The 19,483-nt window shown below is 42.0% G+C and overlaps 1 protein-coding gene across 1 annotated transcript; it reads right to left on the reverse strand.

Moving 5' to 3' along the window:
• Window positions 1–3,160: 3,160 nt before the first annotated feature.
• On the reverse strand, window positions 3,161–11,472 carry LOC139578221 (zinc finger protein 25-like). Its single transcript, XM_071405554.1, has 2 exons — window positions 11,174–11,472; window positions 3,161–6,212 (listed from the first exon to the last, which is right to left on the reverse strand). The coding sequence occupies exons 1-2, from the start codon at window positions 11,361–11,363 to the stop codon at window positions 4,582–4,584; spliced, it is 1,821 nt and encodes a 606-aa protein (XP_071261655.1). The 5' UTR covers window positions 11,364–11,472; the 3' UTR covers window positions 3,161–4,581.
• Window positions 11,473–19,483: the final 8,011 nt, after the last annotated feature.

Below are 19,483 nucleotides of genomic sequence, written 5' to 3' on the forward strand. Positions count from 1 at the left end.
TCTTTGCTCAGAACACATGAAAGCTGGTGGTTCAATATTCCCAGTTAAGAAGTTTTAGGTTGTAGTTATTATAGGAATTATGACGTGTAGACTATTTCATATACCTTTGACTATTGGATGTTATTATAACTTCCCTGAAAACCCTAAGGCTAGCTTTTTTAAACAGAAACTTGCATCCTGTAGCACAAACTCAAAAACGTTCTGGGACTCAAGTCCATGGAGAATAAGAGCACCTCCTCCCAGCTGCCCACTGCACTGAGGCTAGGAAACACTGTCACCACCGATAAATCCACAATAAATGACAATTTCAATAATCATTTTTCTACGGCTAGCTATGCTTTCCACCTGGCTACCCCTGCACCCCCCACAGCAACTTGCCCATGCCTCCATTTCTCCTTCACCCAAATCCAGATAGCTGATGTTCTGAAAGAGCTGCAAAATCTGGACCCCTACAAATCAGCCGGGCTAGACAATCTGGACCCTCTCGTTCTAAAATAATCAGCTGAAATTGTTGCAACCCCTTATTAATAGCCCGTTCAACATCTTTCGTATCGTCTGAGAACCCCAAAGATTGGAAAGCTGCCGTGGTCATCTCCCTCTTCAATGGGGGGAGACACTCTAGACCTATATCTACCCTACCCTGCCTTTTCTAAGGTCTTCGAAAGCCAAGTTAACAAACAGATCACCGACCATTTCGAATCCCACCGTACCTTCTCCGCTATGCAATCTGGTTTCCGAGCTGGTCATGGGTGCACCTCAGCCACGCTCAAGGTCCTAAACGATATAACTGCCATTGATAAGAGACAATACTGTGCAGCTGTATTCATCGACCTGGCCAAGGCTTTCGACTCTGTCAATCATCACATTCTTATTGGCAGACTCAACAGCCTTGGTTTCTCAAATGACTGCCTCGCCTGGTTCACCAACTACTTCTCTGACAGAGTTCAGTGTGTCAAATCGGAGGGGCTGATGTCCGGACCTCTGGCAGTCTATGGAGGTGCCACATGGTTCTATTCTCAGGCCGACTCTTCTCTGTATACATCAATGATGTCGCTCTTTCGGCTGGTGACTGTACGCAGGCGACACCATTCTGTATACTGCTGGCCCTTCTTTGGACACTGTTAACTAACCTCCAGACGAGCTTCAATGCCATACAACTCTCCTTCCGTGGCCTCCAACTGCTCTTAAATGCAAGTAAAACTAAATGCATGCTCTTCAACCGATCGCTGCCCACACCTGCCCAGCATCACTACTCTGGACGGTTCTGACTTAGAATATGTGGACATCTACAAATACCTTGGTGTCTGGTTAGACTGTAAACTTTCCTTCCAGACTCACATTAAGCATCTCCAATCCAAAATTAAATCTAGAATTCGCTTCCTATTTCGCAACAAAGCATCCTTCACTCATGCTGCCAAACATACCCTCGTAAAACTGACTATCCTACCGATCCTCGACTTCGGCGATGTCCTTAACAAAATAGCCTCCAACACTCTACTCAACAAATTGGATGCAGTCTATCACAGTGCCATCCGTTTTGTCACCAAAGCCCCATATACTACCCACCACTGTGACCTGTACGCTCTCGTTGACTGGCCCGCGCTTCATACTCGCCGCCAAATCCACTGGCCCCAGGTCATCTACGAGTTGCTAGGTTAAGCCCCGCCTTATCTCCATTCACTGGTCACCATAGCAGCACCCACCCGCAGCATGCATATTTCACTGGTCACCCCCAAAGCCAAGTCCTCCTTTGGCCGCCTTTCCTTCCAGTTCTCTGCTGCCAATGACTGGAACGAACTGCAAAAATCACTGAAGCTGGAGACTCATATCTCTCTCACTAACTTCACACACACACCTATCTCTCCAGTGTTTAATTGCTATATCGTAATTACCTCGCCACTATGGCCTATTTATTGCTGTACCTCCCTTATTTGCACACATTGTATGTTTTGTTTATTCCATGTGTAACTGTGTTGTTGTATGGGTCGAACTGCTATGCTTTATCTTGGCCAGGTCGCAGTTGTAATTGAGAACTTGTTCTCAACTAGCCTATCTGGTTAAATAAAGGTGAAATAAAAAAAATAGACACTAGTATTGCCAGCCTAATCTCGGGAGTTCATAGGCTTGAAGTCAAACAGCACTGTGCAACAAGCATTGCTAAGAGCTGCTCGAATGAATGCTTATGAGCCTGCTGCTGCCTACCACCGCTCAGTTAGACTGCTCTATCAAATCATAGACTTAATGATAAACACACAAATACGAGTCTTTGGTCATTAATATAATGAAATCCGGGAACTATCATTTAGAAAACAAAACGTTTATTCTTTCAGTGAAATACAGAACCATTATGTGTTTTGTCGAACTGGTGGCAACCCTAAGTCTCTAAATATTGCTGTTACATTGCACAACAGTCATAATTATGTAAAATTCTGGCAAATTAATTACGGTCTTTGTTAAGGAGAAACACAGTTCGCAACGAGCCAGGCGGCCCAAACTGTTGCATATACCCCTGTTGCATATACCCCGACTCTGCTTGCACTGAACGCAAGAGAAGTGACACAATTTCCCTAGTTAATATTGCCTGCTAACATGCATTTATTTAAACTAAATATATAATAAAATATACTTCTGTGTATTGATTTTAAGAAAGGTATTGATGTTTATGGGTAGGTACATTTGTGCAACGAATGTTTTTTTTCGCAAATGCGCTTTTGTTAAATCATCACCCGTTTGGTGAAGTTGAATGAGGCTGTGATTCGATGATAATAATGCGATGCCTGTTAATTTATATGCAACGCAGGACAAGCTAGTTAACCTAATATCATCAACCATGTAGTTAACTAGTGATTGTGAAGATTGATCGTTTTTTTAATAAGTTTAATGCTAGCTAGCAACTTACCGTGGCTCATTGCAGCCACAAGGTCCTTTTGACACTGCACTCGCGGTCAGCCTGCCACGCAGTTTCTTCATGGATTGCAAAGTAATCGGCCATAACTACGAGAGCTTGAAATCGGCGCCGATTAATCGGTCAACCACTAGTCGAAAGGCAAACTCTTCATGAAACATCAATCCATGGGCTAGTTAGTTCCACATTTTCTATTTATTTTGCAAAATAGGTTTTTAGAAGCAATGTTTATCAATGCACAACCACAACTTTTTTTTCCCACTCCTATCCATAGAATAAGTATTAAGTAATACAAAAGCGCTACTGTGCGTGAAGTTTAAAATGCATTCTGTTAATAAAAGTATAATGTAATATTTAAATCAGTACTCTTCGTCAAATGAAGGGCATGGTGACGCGATCTTTGCAAGAGGGAAGGAATCTGATTGCATTGAACCACAACTCGTGGCACAGTCATTTCATTCAAGGGTAATTGGAGCTAGTCATGAGTTAGCCTGCTCCAGAGCAGGTTAGTTCTGAAGGATTTGTTGCCATATACATTTTGCTGGCTAAAAGGTGAGCTACTTTCTTATGACCGGTTATCCCGAGTTGTACTCAGAGTTGACCAAAGTTACCTCGCTAACTCCCCATCTTTGAGGACATGCATTTCCATTAGAGCGGTCACTCGACTATCTTGTCAATATAATAGAACATATTTGGCTTATTCAGTAAGAAGATGCGATTAGAGACTTCCTCTCCACCTTCACTCATTTGGAAGCCTGCAGAATGGTTTGCCCGAAAAGGAGACAAGCCACTTTAGACTAAAATTCCCCAGACACAGATCAAGGCACTGTGCTTAAAGGGATACTTTGGGATTTTGGCAATATCATTGTTATGTCTGTGTTCAGCATGAAGGAAGTTGGAGGTAGTTTCGCGACCAACTAGTTTTAGCGCAATGACTGGAAGTCTATGAGTATCTACTAGCATGCCTGTGGCCTCTTTAGTTTAGTGGAATGCCATTATGCTGCTTTGACTGTTATACCAAAGTATACACCCTTGTGTTATACTAGGGAAATTGTTTCCATAGCTAGGGCTGACAGTGAGGACTTGTGAAGAGCACAATCAACATCCTCTGCATAATCAAAACAGTTGCTTTGGGAAGGTTCAGTTAGCCATTGTTATGCAGAGGATGTTGATTTCAGTCCTCAAATGTTTGCCCGCAATTTTAAAAAGTGTATCACCACCCTTTAGTGCTGTAAGATTCATATGAACACTGCAGATGTTTATGGCCAGGATTCAATCCGACAACGCACCTTTGAAAGGCAATGTTCGGGGATATTGCATTCACGGTAGGCTGAACGCTGCATACGTCAATTCAATCTGAAATTTACTTGAAATCGGAAACAACGCGAGAACGGATTGAAGCCGGACATGACTTTATGCTTACTAGACAAAGCTCATCAATAACACACTAAGTTAAATACAGATACAGTTCAAATGTCCTTTGTGTCAAATGAGCAAGGACTCCTCTTGCATAGCCAGCGTGCTTACGCCTGATTTCATTTAAATGAATAGGCATGTATCACGCTGTGCAAATGTTACGTGTCCGGTGTAGCAGCCCAGTTAGCCTGGCAACGTTCTCATAGTTCAAGCGTTAATTCAGTCATATCTTATCCACCCAAGAAAACTGAATGTCCCTCTCAATCTTCTGTTGAATCACTTTCCCCTACACAGGGCACAGCCATGTTTTTGTGCATTCTCTCTTTGTGTTCTCTCAGGCGTTGCTTTGATCTGAAGCATTTAAGACAATCGTAGCAATATGGCTTCTTCTCAGTGTGTATTTTCTGATGACTATTTAATGCCCCTCTGTCGCTGAAGCATTTTGGACATGTAGGACACGCATGCGGTTTTTCCCCTGTGTGAATTCTCAAATGCACATTCAACTGAAAACCTGTGGAGAAAGATTTGCCACAAACGTGACAGTGGTGTGGTTTCTCCCCTCTGTGTCTCTTCATGTGCCGATTCAAGTTGGAACTCTGACTGAAACATAAGTCACACTCCTGGCAGTGAAACGGTTTGTCATTGGTGTGAACTCTCATATGCACTGTTAGAGTATGGCTATAAGTGAAACATTTGTTACAAACTTGACACTGATGTGATTTCTCCCCTGTGTGAATTCTCATGTGCAATTTTAGATTACCATTCTGAAGGAAGCATTTGCCACATTCAGGACAGCTATATGGTTTCTCCCCTGTGTGAATCCTGCTATGATTTTTCAGGTGCTCCATCCTAGCAAATGAACTGCCACAATCCTGGCAGCGATATGGTTTCTCCCTTGTATGAGTCCTTATATGCATTTTAAGGGAAGTGCCAAGGCGGAATGTTTTGCCACAATCATTACAGTGATATGGTTTCTCTCCTGTGTGGATCCTCATATGCGCATTCAGATTTCCACTCTGAGCATAACATTTGCCACATTCATGGCAGCAGTGTGATTTCTCCCCTGTGTGGACCGTCTTCATATGCAAATTCAGATTTGCAATACTGACAAAATATTTAGCACAGTCATTACAGGGATATGGTTTCTCCCCTGTGTGGGTCCTCATATGCTTTTCCAGATCCTTAGTAGCATCAAAACTTTTACCACAAACATCACAAAACCTAGTTCTGTGAGTTTGTAAAATGTGATCCATCACACATTTTAGGGATTGACAGCTTTTTCCACAAACTCCACAAATTTGTTCATGATCTTTTCTGTGACTTTTCAAATGTATCAATAAAGCTCCAAAGGACTGACAAGGCCTTCCACACACCTTGCAACAAGGACCAGCAGGGCTTTGTCCTTTTTCTGTCCGCCTCCTCTTTGATATCTGCGTCTTTAAAGCAGACAGTGATTTTGCACTCTCCTTCCTATGAACACTTTCATTGTCATCACCCTGAGCTGCAGAACAGCCTGGATTTACTACAGAGAGGGCCTGAGAGTCACTGGCTGGTTCTGAAGAGTTCTCTTCTTGAGATTCTGTTTTCATCTGTTCAGCGGACGAGTCTCCATTTTTGCATTCCTTACTTTGGGTTTTGTTAAGATGTGAGGACCGAGTTGGGTACTGATCATAGTCACTTTTCACACAGGGAGGAGTGAACACAGAGTCTTTAGTATTATACTCCAGCTCTTGACATTCCTCCTGTTTCTCTTTCCCCTGGCTGGTCCAGAGTTCCTCTTTAATCTGTGTGGGCTCCAAGTCCTCCTGCCCCAGACTGGGGCTCCACTCCTGCTCACAGTGCTGCTGCTCAGGGGGAACCTCCACTTCAGAGACGTTGAGCTGTTGGAGGTCTGAAGGGAAGGAGAAAGGATGAATTAGCTAGAACTCCAACATTGACATGAGATAGACAGGGGTCTCGGTAAACCTGGGAATAGTCCTAGTTCCATAAGTGTTGTGAACAACAATTATCATTAGAATGCACATGTAGAGCTTTATGTGGACATTTTTACATATGACATGTTTTCTTTAATATATGATTCTGTGTTTGCTCATGGAACTAAAAATGGAATTTAACTAGCTATTCCAAGAAGATTTACAGAGACCTATGGGGCGTTCACATGCTATTGGAAGTTTGGAGTTACAATTGGGAAATTTCACTTCAACGACCATTCAAGTTGAAATTACAAGTGGGGGGGGGATTCAACCAAAAGATGACATTGTAATTGTCAAACTTATCAATGTGGATAATGTAGCTAGTTTGACCATATTGCCAATGTTAAGCAACGTTACTTAGCGTATCTAGCTAGCTAAAATCTTTTTGGTTGAATTGTTCCGACTTCAAAAGCACTTGAACACAATCATATCGGAAAACATTTGGCCACTTGTAACTTCTGCCGGTGACAGGTGACACCAAACAATCAAAGCGTCAATACAGGATTAAGATTGAATCCTACTACACCGGCTCTGACGCTCGTCGGATGTGACAGGGCTTAAACTATTACGGACTACAAAGGGAAACCCAGACGCGAACTGCCCAGTGATACGAGCCTACCAGACGAGCTTAATGCCTTTTATGCTTGCTTCGAGGCAAGCAACACTGAAGCATGCACAAGAGCACCAGCTGTTCTGGATGACTAACGCTCTGTCAAGTGTCTTTACTGTCAAGTGTCTTTACTGACATTTTCAACCTCTCCCTTAATGAGTCTGTAATACCTACATGTTTCAAGCAGACCACCATAGTCCCTGTGCCCAAGGAAGCGAAGGTAACCTGCCTAAATGATTACTGCCCCTTGGCACTCATGTCGGTAGCCATGAAGTGCTTTAAAAGGCTGGTCATGGCTCACTTCAACAGCATCCTCCCGGACACCCTAGACCCACTCCAAATCGCATACCGCCCCAACAGATTCACAGATGACGCAATCTATATTGCACTCCACACTGCCCTTTCTCACCTTGACAAAAGGAACACCTATGTGAGAATGCTGTTCATTGACTACAGCTCAGCATTCAACACCATAGTGCCCACGAAGCTCATCACTAAGCTAAGGACTCTGGGACTAAACACCTCCCTCTGCAACTGGATCCTGGACTTCCTGACGGACCGCCCCCAGGTGGTAAGAGTAGGCAACAACACGTCTGCCACACTGATCCTTAACACTGGGGCCCCTCCTGTATTCCCTGTTCAACTGCGTGGCCAAACACGACTACAACACCATCATTAAGTTTGCTGACGACACAACAGTGGTAGGCCTGATCACCGACAATGATGAGATGGCATATAGGGAGGAGGTCAGAGAACTGGCAGTGTGGTGCCAGGACAACAACCTCTCCCTCGATGTGAGCAAGACAAATGAGCTGATCGTGGACTACAGAAAAAGGCGGGCCGAACAGGCCCCCATTAACATCGACGGGGTTGTATTGGAGCGGGTCGAGAGTTTCAAGTTCCTTGGTATCCACATCACCAACGAACTATCATGGTCCAAACATACCAAGACCGTCGTGAAGAGGGCACGACAAAACCTATTCCTCCTCAAGAGACTGAGAAGATTTGGCATGGGTCCCCAGATCCTCAAAGGGTTCTACAGCTGCACCATCGAGAGCATCCTGACCGGTTGCATCGCAGCCTGGTATGGCAACTGCTCGGCATCTGACCGTAAGGCGCTACAGAGAGTAGTGCGAATGGCCCAGTACATCACTGGGGCCAAGCTTCCTGCCATCCAGGACCTGTAGAATAGGCGGTGTCCAGAGGAAAGCCCAGAAAATTGTCAGACTCCAGTCACCCAAGTTATAGACTGTTTTCTCTGCCACTGCACAGCAAGCGGTACTGGAGCGCCAAGTCTAGGACAAAGGCTCCTTAACAGCTTCTACCCCCAAGCCATAAATAAGACTGCTGAACATTTCATAAAATCACCACCGGGCAATTTACATTGACTGACCCCACCCCCCCCTTTTTGTACACTGCTGCCACTCGCTGTTTGTTTGTTACCTATTCATAGTCACTTAGCCCCCACCTACATGTACAGATTACCTCAACTAGCCTGTACCCCCGCACACTGACTCGGTACCGGTGCCCCCTGTATATAGCCACGTTATTCTTATTGTGTTACTTTTTTAGTCTACTTGGTAAATATTTTCTTCTTCTTGAACTGCACTGTTGGTTAAGGGCTTGTAAGTAAGCATTTCACAGTTAAGTCTACACTTGTTCTATTCGGCGCATGTGACAGTTTGATTTGATACAGCTGCCCAGTGGGAAGCACCTCAGGTCGGCAGCCACCTCAATACAACACAGGTGTGCACTGGTCATTCGCACATGCTCGTCGTCATTCCCGAAGGCAGTAACGTTAGCTTATTGCCACTGTGACATTCAGATGGTGACCAATATTACAGGTTATTTCTTGCTCGCACATCGAAACATAACTCTTTTTAACTAGCGCCCGGCCTTTAATGTCTTTTTGTGTGTGAAGCCGAAGCTAAACTTACCACATAGTGTGGATAATTGTGTCACCAACAGTACTTTTACAAGCAGCTTCAAATGGCAAGGGGCGTAGCATGTAATGACGCAATGCTAATGGACGTTTCTTGTGGGGTGTTCATTGTAGTAACTGCAGTCTGCAGATAGATATTGGGTGGATTGGATTATGCTGAGCCGCAGGGCACCGATCTATGGCCTGTGATGTGAACACGCAAAAGCAGAGAGGGAGGAGTGACCTTCTCAAGTGGAACAGCACAGTAATTTTATTCAAAGTAATCACTTTCGCACATGAAAACACAATCCTACTCATTACTCTGAACTGCATAACATTTGTTTTGAGACGACTTCGACCGTGGCCTTAACCACTGAGGTATAATGAGAACAAGATGTCCGATCATCGTTTAAGGGGGAGGGGCTATACTGCACCTAAGATTTCTCATTACATTCATGGTCCTTCAATTCTCTACAACCCAACCCCTATTTTTCAAGGACTGACTGAACTGAATCCATTTGTCTCAACTGCGCAACATACCTCTTCAATTTGGGCACCTGGCAGGTCCGTATAGCTTCTCCCTATTCAAGGTAATCTACTCACGTTCGCATAGCCGATTCATTGACTTCTATATCCGGGTTGCATTCGGTTTATACCATAGAGCTAGAGGACTCATCTTTGTACCTGTGCCATTATAGCATCGGTGACAGCAAGGGCAAGCATTGAGACTATTTTCTTCTTCATAATTGGCTGATCCCTCCAACAGGGTCACAAGGAGGGATCAGCCAATGAAGTTGGAAGTCCTACCCAGTTGATGACATTAAAATGGTAGAAGCCTACAATGGCGCTGCCCATACTAATATAGCCAGAAGAGTCCCATCTCATTCTCTATGGTTTATATGGACCAACATTATATGCGAACTGAGCGTGAGTGTGCACAGGGAGCAGCGACAATTTTGAATTAATATAAAATGTTAATATCTTCGTCTGAGTGAAAGAAAAAACGCTTGAGCGACAATTATTAGAATAATTCAATAGATGATTAGTGTACGAGGATGACTGTCTTATTAGTCATTTTCAAATTTGACTTCTCTATATGGCCGTCTATGGAAATTGTCTTTCTAGGACGGGGTCAATTAAACTGCAGTATCGAAGTAAATCTGTATGAGCAGTTGAAACCGTGATTCTAGACCAAGACCCTGGCCCTTTGCTTTGAACAGGGCACTTGGCTCACACCCTGACCTATGAAGCTAGCCACATTAAGGATAAGCCAAAATAGTGGAATTTGCGGTTCGCCTTCAAAATAAAAAGTTACTAATTGAAAGTGATACATTTATACAAACATTGGAATCATGTCATATTGACAAAATGATACTAAACATGTTTGGAATATTGTGAATCAATTAATCTATACATAAGGCTGTACAGTGCAATGTGAATGTCTAATACTCAGTAGGTTGACAGGTAAGCTTAAATGTGGCTAATTTCAGTGGTTTCAAAGTCCTGCAATGAGTTATGATGCTAAAATCATTCGTAAAAATCCAAATAACTTCACAGATCTTCATTGTAAAGGGTTTAAACACTGTTTCCCATGCTTGTTCAATGAACCATAAACAATGAATGAACATGCACCTGTGGAACGGTCGTTAAGACACTAACAGCTTACAGACAGTAGGCAATTAAGGTCACAGTTATGAAAACTTAGGACACTAAAGAGGCCTTTCTACTGACTCTGAAAAACACCAAGACATCCTCCTCCCTCATGTGGTACCCTTCCTGCAGGCTCATCCTGACATGACCCTCAAGCATGACAATGGCACCAGCCGTACTGCTCGTTCTGTGCGTGATTTCCTGCAAGACAGGAATGTCAGTGTTCTGCCATGTCCAGCGAAGAGCCCGGATCTCAATCCCATTGAGCACGTCTGGGACCTGTTGGATCGGAGGCTGAGGGCTAGGATTTATGGATCCACAATCCATGGGTAAGGCTGTATAGTGATATAAGTATGCTCCCAATAAAATGTTAGTCTAATACATTCACAGTGCAATTAACTGATTTTATTTAATTTATTTTCTATTAACTAATTATTCTATTTTGTTGAATTTGTCACATTCGAACCTTGTTTAGCCTTATAGTCCATGATTTCACCATTTGACTTGCCTAGTTAAATAAATAAAAATACTTTCAATGAGGGACGTTTATTTAAGGCGGCTAGCTTCATATAGGGCATGCCCGGGAGCCAGCCCGGTTCCAAAACAAACGCAATCAACTTTCACCAGGTTGACCACACCAACAACATTACCAAATGAAATGTTTAGAAAAAAACGTTGCGATGCAACGCGTAACAAACCTGTTCTATGTAACTTTATCTCCGGTTTCAGGAGGATATCAAGCAGCTTCTGTAGACGGGCGTTCTCCTCTTTCGATAGGGAATGTTTTCCCTGGTACTTTGTTATAGTTTTTTCAACGGCTCTAAACAACTCAGGAGCCGCTCTAAATCCCTGGTTGAAAATCAATCCCAACAACTCTATTTTAGACATTTCTCCGAGAATCCTAGCTAAATTATGGAATGCTTGGTAAACTAGCTAGAAGTTTATTTCTTTCGGCCACGTGGAAGGCGGTAAGCGCACGACGAATCACTTCAGAGAGGACAAGTACACAACCCAACAACGCGGGCCCCGGTTGCTTTCCCTGGACACAAACGATGACCAATCCGAGAGCATGAAATTAAACTGGAACTCCTTCTTGTGCATATTATACACGTCATTGAGCAGCACCATCTGTCTGTTGGCTGGTGTAGGAACAGATGAGTAGTGTTACAAAGTATACTGCATTTATACTCTAGTGTGGTTGGTGGCGGTAATGCAACAAATATTGGATGTCAATCGCCATCAATGTACCTCGTCGAAGAAGACGCCCACATTCAGTTGCAATATTATGAATGTCTAAAATGATAATAATCTTGATATTGACTTTAGTGATCATAGCTTTATACAATGCAGGTTGGTAATATATCAAAATATGTGGATGTATCATTTTGTAGTAGTAGTCTATAGTAGGGCTAGCCTTTAGTAGCCCTTGATCATGACACTCAAAACAGATACATTAAGTTAATATATTGTTTTATCTTTCTCGTTGATGAGCGATAAAGGCCATGTGTTACGAAAGCCGTATCGCAAGCGATGATTATTGACGTCGGGATTGTATTTCACATGAGCCACACGTGGGCGCCTTGAGTTTTCTAGCGCTAAATCCTTATATAATGTCCCAACGCATGAAGGAAGTCTCAGTAGACAGGGGCGGTAGCGGGAACTGGTTGCCGGTTGGTACCTCCAAATATTTGTATAACTAAGCCAATATAGACCACAGCCTGTCGTTTACAATGGGAACAAATTACTCATAGTGGGCAGAACAAGCAAGGAGGTGGGCAGAGCCATGCACGAGCTAGCGAGATCCTATTAGCCCGTTCTAGCATACATCTGCATATTTCCGCCTACTGTGAAATTCACGTGTACAATAACGCAATTCGCCTTTCCATCCCTTCTAAACAACCCAATTTTTTACGACTGTGGCAAAGGTTAAAGAGTACAAAAAGTAGTTTACTCTGTTCATAACCGATTGTAGTTTTGGGAACAGAAAACTGTACTGAGATCAAATGTTTAATTGATGAGAAAATTTGCAGAAGTTAAAAATCTATCTCCTTCCATCTTTTCCCACTGCCGGCCACTGGGCTTCCTCTCACAACTATATTTGGTAGTGAGGGGAAACACCAAGCGGATTTTCACATTTACATTATGCTGAGTGCTTATACTTCTCGAATCTGGGTCAGACTGAGTCTATGTCCGAAATGGCATGCTAGTCCCTAAATAGTGCACTATTTATGACCAGGGCCGACATATGGCTCTGGTCAAAAGTAGTGCACAATATAGTGAATAGGGACAGACCTGACACACCCCTCTGACATACGTAATACAGTTGCTAGATAGAGTGGGGTGTAATGTGGGATATAGGCCTATTATATAGAACCATAAGGACTAGAAAAGTAAAACTCAAAAAATATGTATCTGGGATATACACTGAGTGTACAAAACATTAGGAACACCTTCCTAATGTTGAGTTGTACCCCCTTCTGCCCTTAAAGAGCCTCAATACATTGGGGCATGGACTCTACAAGGTGTTGAAAGCATTTAACAGGGATGCTGGCCCATGTTGACTCATGCTTCCCAGGGTGTTTTCTATGGAGCCAGATAGCTGCCAAAAGTTTGAACATACATAGTGCTAGGTTCGTAAGAAAATCCATACATAAATTGTTAGGATTGTAAGAAAACCCATGCGTGAAACATGAAACGTAAATGGGAAATTTCATCTGTGAGCAAACAAACACCATGTTACGATTATGGTCTAACATTTTAGGCTTGAACAAATCTTGTGTTACAATTCTGACGTACAATAATACCCTGCAGAGTTTTGGCAGTTTCATCTCATCTCACGCCTGTGAGGAGTGCAATGCGAACAAGTATAGCATATTATTTAAAAAAGTCAGGGAAACCAGAAAGAGGTATCCTGCATGTTTTCAAGTTAAAAGTCTCCATTCTCTATTACACCTCAGTTGAATTTACTTCACATTTAGGTAGCTAATGTCATGGATTTCTTTGCCAGCGCAAGTCTAGATAGCACTAGCTGTGTTATGCCTACAACAGTAAAGTTTCAGTCCACTAGGTGTATCTCTCTACAGTATGGGCATATCTCTGGGAGACGTGGACATCCCCATGCATGCACTTTATCGAAATGTTACTAATTTAATATTGCACCATCCCATTCACTGGGCTCTGTCTGTAATCATAACCAGTAGGATATACCAAGAATAATGAAACATAGAAGAATAATAATAGATGTTTTGTGAATCTTTTAATTATGTATGACCACTGGAGTCTTTGCCATCCAAAATATTTTTGTTATAGAATATTTTGAAATGTATTTCATCACTCAAAATCTTGTCAAAGCATATTCTCGACCTAAACTGGGACATGCTTAACACTCCGGCCATCCTACAATCTAAGCTTGATGCCCTCAATCTCACACAAATTATCAATGAACCCACCAGGTAGAATGCCAAATCCATAAACACGGGCACCCTCATAGATATCATCCTAACCAACTTGCCCTCCAAATACACCTCTGCTGTTTTCAACCAAGATCTCCGCGATCACTGCCTCATTGCCTGCATCCATAATGGGTCTGCGGTCAAACGACCACCCCTCATCACTGTCAAACGCTCCCTAAAACACTTTTTTTTTTTGCATTAGCATCGAATAGCCCCCGTGATATTCAACTTTTCAGGGAAGTTAGGAAAGCTAAGGCTAGCTTTTTCAAGCAGAAATTTGCATTCTGTAGCACAAACTCCAAAAAGTTCTGGGACACTGTAAAGTCCATGGAGAACAAGAGCCCCTCCTCCCAGCTGCCCATTGCGCTGAGGCTAGGAAACACTGTCACCACCGATAAATCCACTATAATTGAGAATTTCAATAAGCATTTTTCTACAGCTGGCCATGCTTTCCACCTGGCTACCCCTACCCCGGTCAACAGCCCTCCACCCCCCACAGCAATTCCCCCAAGCCTCCCCATTTCTCCTTCACCCAAATCCAGATAGCTGATGTTCTGAAAGAGCTGCAAAATCTGGACTCCTACAAATCAGCCGGGCTAGACAATCTGGACCCTCTCTTTCTAAAATGATCTGCCGAAATTGTTGCAACCCCTATTGCTAGCCTGTTCAACCTCTCTTTCGTATCGTCTGAGATTCCCATAGATTGGAAAGCTGCCGTGGTCATCCCCCTCTTCATAGGGGGAGACACTCTAGACCCAAACTGCTACAGACCTATATCTATCCTACCCTGCCTTTCTAAGGTCTTCGAAAGCCAAGTTAACAAACAGATCACCGACCATTTCGAATCCCACCGTACCTTCTGCGCTATGCAATCTGGTTTCCGAGCTGGTCATGGGTGCACCTCAGCCACGCTCAAGGTCCTAAACGATATGATAACCGCCATCGAGAAGAGACAATACTGTGCAGCCGTATTCATCGACCTGGCCAAGGCTTTCGACTCTGTCAATCACCATATTCTTATCGGCAGACTCAACAGCCTTGGTTTCTCAAATGATTTCCTCGCCTGGTTCACCAACTATTCTCTGACAGAGTTCAGTGTGTCAAATCTTGCGGAATTATTTTAAATAAATATAGCCTCTAAATAAATGTTAAACAATATAGTTTAAGAAGCACATGCAGTGGCTGATAAAGAAAACAGATCTGGCAGTAAGAATAGGCTATAGATAGTCTTGACCATTTGGGACCCCTTGGCAATTTCGCTCAGGACAGGTTACAGTCAAGACTTAATCAATATTTTGTTAAGTCTCATTTATTGATATGGATATAGCCTCTGCGTGATGGGATTGTGCAACGTAAATGGTTTTAACAAGCCTACATACAGAGTGGAATTCATTAATACAACAGTCAAAATGCCTAATATAAGGCCTACAGTCTGTGTTCCCAAATACTGGAAAAAGTGTGATTCATTAGTTTACATGATCACTACAGTAGCCACACGCGGCTATACAAATGTATTATGCAATAATATGGCCATTAAATAACACACAACAGCATGGCATATTCAGATAGTGGAATAAGCCTAAATCATATTTACTTTCTATTTTGCAGCTCAGGCGGTTTTTCTAGACAATGCTCTTCTGTGTCTTCATAGTATCATTCTCAAACAAGTCATTTGCTGAAGGCCCAAGCCTATAGTATGCCATCTACTAATATAACGTCATTATCGAATTGCGTTCTAAAACAAGCTCTAGACTTTCATTTTGGAAATGAAACCGGAAGCTGCAAAGCATCTCTAACGTCTGGGCTAGAGTTGCGTGATTGACTAGTTAACTTTGACTAGCTACGTTTGGTTCATGTCCTTTGCACATGCCACATTCCTGACAAAGGTTTGTACAGATAAAAAAAGATCTGTAACCGAGTAAAGGGAGACTTAATGTAAGAATTGATAGAATTCATTGTCGTAACATAGGGTTTGTACATTCACAGATCTAATTTAACAGTTATGTTCCATGTTTAACACATGGCTTTTCTTACGATCCTAACAATTTATCTAAGGATCGTAAGAAAATATAAACGATAGATACGTTCAACCTTTTGGTAGCTATCAGGCTCCATAGTTTTCACACTTGGTCCCTTTCAGCCACATTTTGTAAACTCAGTGCGGTTCGCAGTGCGGTTCGCTTCTCGAGTGGTGGTCTGTGTTCGGTTTGCTTGAATTCTGTGGTCCGGTTCCCTTTTTAAGGGCAATGTGAACACAAAGCTCCCCAGGTTCGCTTGTTATTTCCCCCTCACCACACACTAGACTACTGCGATGCTGTTTCCCCTGTCCTAAATCCCCTTCACATTGGAGAGAAGATGATGATGTGCAGGTTCGCAGAAAAAACTGGTGCTGTTTTTGGATATTGATTAGCGATTGTCAGAATGTACAGGCATTCCAAAATATGTGTAGAGTTTTATACTGACTCGATGTTCAGATTATTTGTTTGCAATATGTTAATCTATATGTTGAGAGCGTCATAAACTGTTTATTCAATTGTGTGGGTGAATAGTGTGAGAAGACAACATATTTGATGAAAATCACAACATAGGGTCCAAAATCCATTCTAGCTCTTAAAGGGGCAGTAGCCTACATTGGGTGCAACATTTTCAATTGGCCTACAGCATTATTTAACCTGCATTTATTCTACTGGTATTTAATCTGTTACCAATAATATTTACATGTTAATATTATCTTCTGATTACAATTATTATGTCTAATCTTTTACCTACATGCAATCTATTAGCTTCCAAAATGTACATAGATATATCTAACTTTCCGATAACACATTCTGATGGAAGGCCTTGTCCTGTACTTTTACCCAGAGTGCATTGAGTGAATGTTAGAACAATTCTTGGTTCCTTTATAAACATAGCAATGTGAACGCAAGGAGGACTCAGATTTCAAAAAAGGTGAAGTGAACTGCCAAAAGAGTTGAGTCCTCATTCCAAGGCAAGGTTAGTGTGAATACAAAGACAACCGAGTTCTTTAGCTTTATTTTTATCCCAGAGTTCACTTTAAAGAGGACTGAGATTGATTATTTTAAACAGGACTATATGTGAAAACACCCCCACAGTTGTGTTAAGTTGGCTGGATGTCCTTTGGCTAGTGGACCATTCTTGATAAACAACGGAAACTGTTTAGAGTGGAAAAACCCAGCAGCGTTGCAGTTCTTGACACACTCAAACCGATGTGCCTGGCACCTACTACCATACCCCGTTCAAAGGCACTTAAATATTTTGTCTTGCCCATTCACCCTCTGAATGGCACACATACACAATCCATGTCTCAAGGCTTAAACACTCTTCTTTAACCTGTCTACTCCCCTTCATCTACACTGATTGAAATGGATTTAACAAGTGAAATCAATAAGGGATCATAGTTTTCACCTGGATTCATCTGGTCAGTCTGTCATGGAAAGAGCATGTTTTGTACAGTCAGTGTATGTTACTGTTAGTTCAGTGACAAAATATTGATTATGTGAATGCAATCAGAACGCACAAAGGGGTGAACAGTGTGAAATTAGATAAAACATTTTGCTGTCAATTTATTCATATTGTTAAAGGGAAGGACAAACATTTCAACAGAAATAAGAACCAGGCACCTGAGTCTAAATCTTATCCGACCACAGCCAAGACAGACATATTGACACACCAGAAAAACAAATATACACAGCATTGTCTTGAGATTCAAACTGTCTAAAGCTGATGGGAGTAAGGAGTGGACTATGGTTTTAAGACTTCCTGTTTTCCCTATCAACCATTCATCAACATTGACACATGATAGCGTTGTAATCTGTATACACCTCTTTCATAACTTCTCAAATGTTTAAACATACCAATCTGTATATTTACCAAGAGTAAACCTCACACAGGGGAGTTGGGGGGCCTCTACAGGTCAAAGGTCAAATAAGGGTGCTTATATTTGTCATTTTTCACACACGTACAAGTTTGTAACCTGTACAAGTGTGTGGTGTGAAATGGAAATGTGATTTTTGCATATCCCACTCCCCCGGAGACACCCTTGGAGAGTGGGGCCACGGCCAGGAATCAGCCGTTATTGACGGTGACCCTGGAGCAATTAGGGTTTGCCTGCCTTGCTCAATGGCAGATTGACAGATTTTAGTAGGCCCAGTACAGTATTTAAAGAAGATACCAGAGTACAGGAAAGATATGTGTCATTACAAAGCCTTAAGAAGCCTGGATGAGAGCAAATCACCACTGGGATATTAGAGACTTAAACTTCTGCTTAAATACAACGCCACTCACTACCCACTGGGCACAGATGTCAATTCAAAGTATATTCCACAATGGTCCAATGTAATTTCATTGAAATTACGTGGAAACAACGTTGATTCAACCAGTTTGTGTCCAGTAGGTAGTCCTTGACAGCCTCCACTGGTGCAGAATTATCATTATTTGGCTAAGGGGCTGCTGTCCCATTTCACATGCACCGGCTTTAAATAGTTTAGTGGACCAGCCCATGTGACCCTGGTGGGACAGTGTGTCAGAGATACTTGGGCCGATTTATGGTCCCAGTCTGCCCTTGCTTCATCACAACAGTTCTGCATACGGTTTGAGTCACACTGTGGGAAATGTTCAGATGTGTTCTAAATGTGTGTCGAGTGTACTGTACGTATGCATGGGGGTCAATTATAGTCTGTTAGGTTTTATTTTTGCTTTATTTGTTGAAAGATTGTAGGAAATGACAGTTTGACTGTAGTATATTATCAGAAAAAGAGATTCATAGACAATTTTTGTTAACCATATTTAACATACTGTACATGGCTATTATGAATCTGGAGGCATTGCTACAAAATACATCTAAAATCAGCTTCATTTACACCAAATAAAATAATAAAAGTTGTTAACAGTAATCACACCAAGCAATGGTCCACAGCCTTGTAACTGGGTATTCTGTATTTTATTAGGATAACCCATTACTCTTCCTGGGGTCCACGTAAAACATGAAACATGACATAATACAGAACTTTAATAGCCAAGAACAGTTATTTGAACACAGGGCTTTGAACTATTTTGTGCTCAAACAGCGTACTGTACAAGATGCAACCGTAGTATGGCCAATATGTAGAAACGTCACAAAACATATTGGATAAATAATATTGTGTATATTGTGTGCTCTATTGAAGGGTCTGCCTTAAACTAACTGACCCTCATAGGCTAATTATAAAACATACTCACCTGTTAATATAATTTTAATAAAAAGATATACATTTATTTTGATCAAATCTGAATAGAACGAGGAATATACTGAATTCAAAGTCTTTATTTTGTGTCAACATTTATATTCTACTTTTTACCCACCCTTTGTCATTTGTGTCATCTACATGTAGTCTCAGATGAGGCATAATGACAAATAATGAAACTTAATTGTCGAGCACTTTAGACACTGAAATATATTTTCACATGGAACGTAACTGTTAAATTAGATCTGTAAATGCACAAACCCTATGTTACGACAATGAATTCTATCAATTCTTACATTACGTCTCCCTTTAC

The sequence above is a fragment of the Salvelinus alpinus genome, chromosome 6 (assembly GCF_045679555.1).
Source record: "Salvelinus alpinus chromosome 6, SLU_Salpinus.1, whole genome shotgun sequence".
NCBI classification, from domain to species: Eukaryota; Metazoa; Chordata; class Actinopteri; order Salmoniformes; family Salmonidae; genus Salvelinus; species Salvelinus alpinus.

Excerpts from the sequence above, each read along its gene's own strand:
- LOC139578221 (XM_071405554.1), bottom strand. The coding sequence starts at position 11,363 with ATGTCTAAAATAGAGTTGTTGGGATTGATTTTCAACCAGGGATTTAGA. Across the intron at positions 6,213-11,173 it reads GATAAAGTTACATAGAACAG|ACCTCCAACAGCTCAACGTC; the intron begins GTTTGTTACGCG and ends CCTTCCCTTCAG.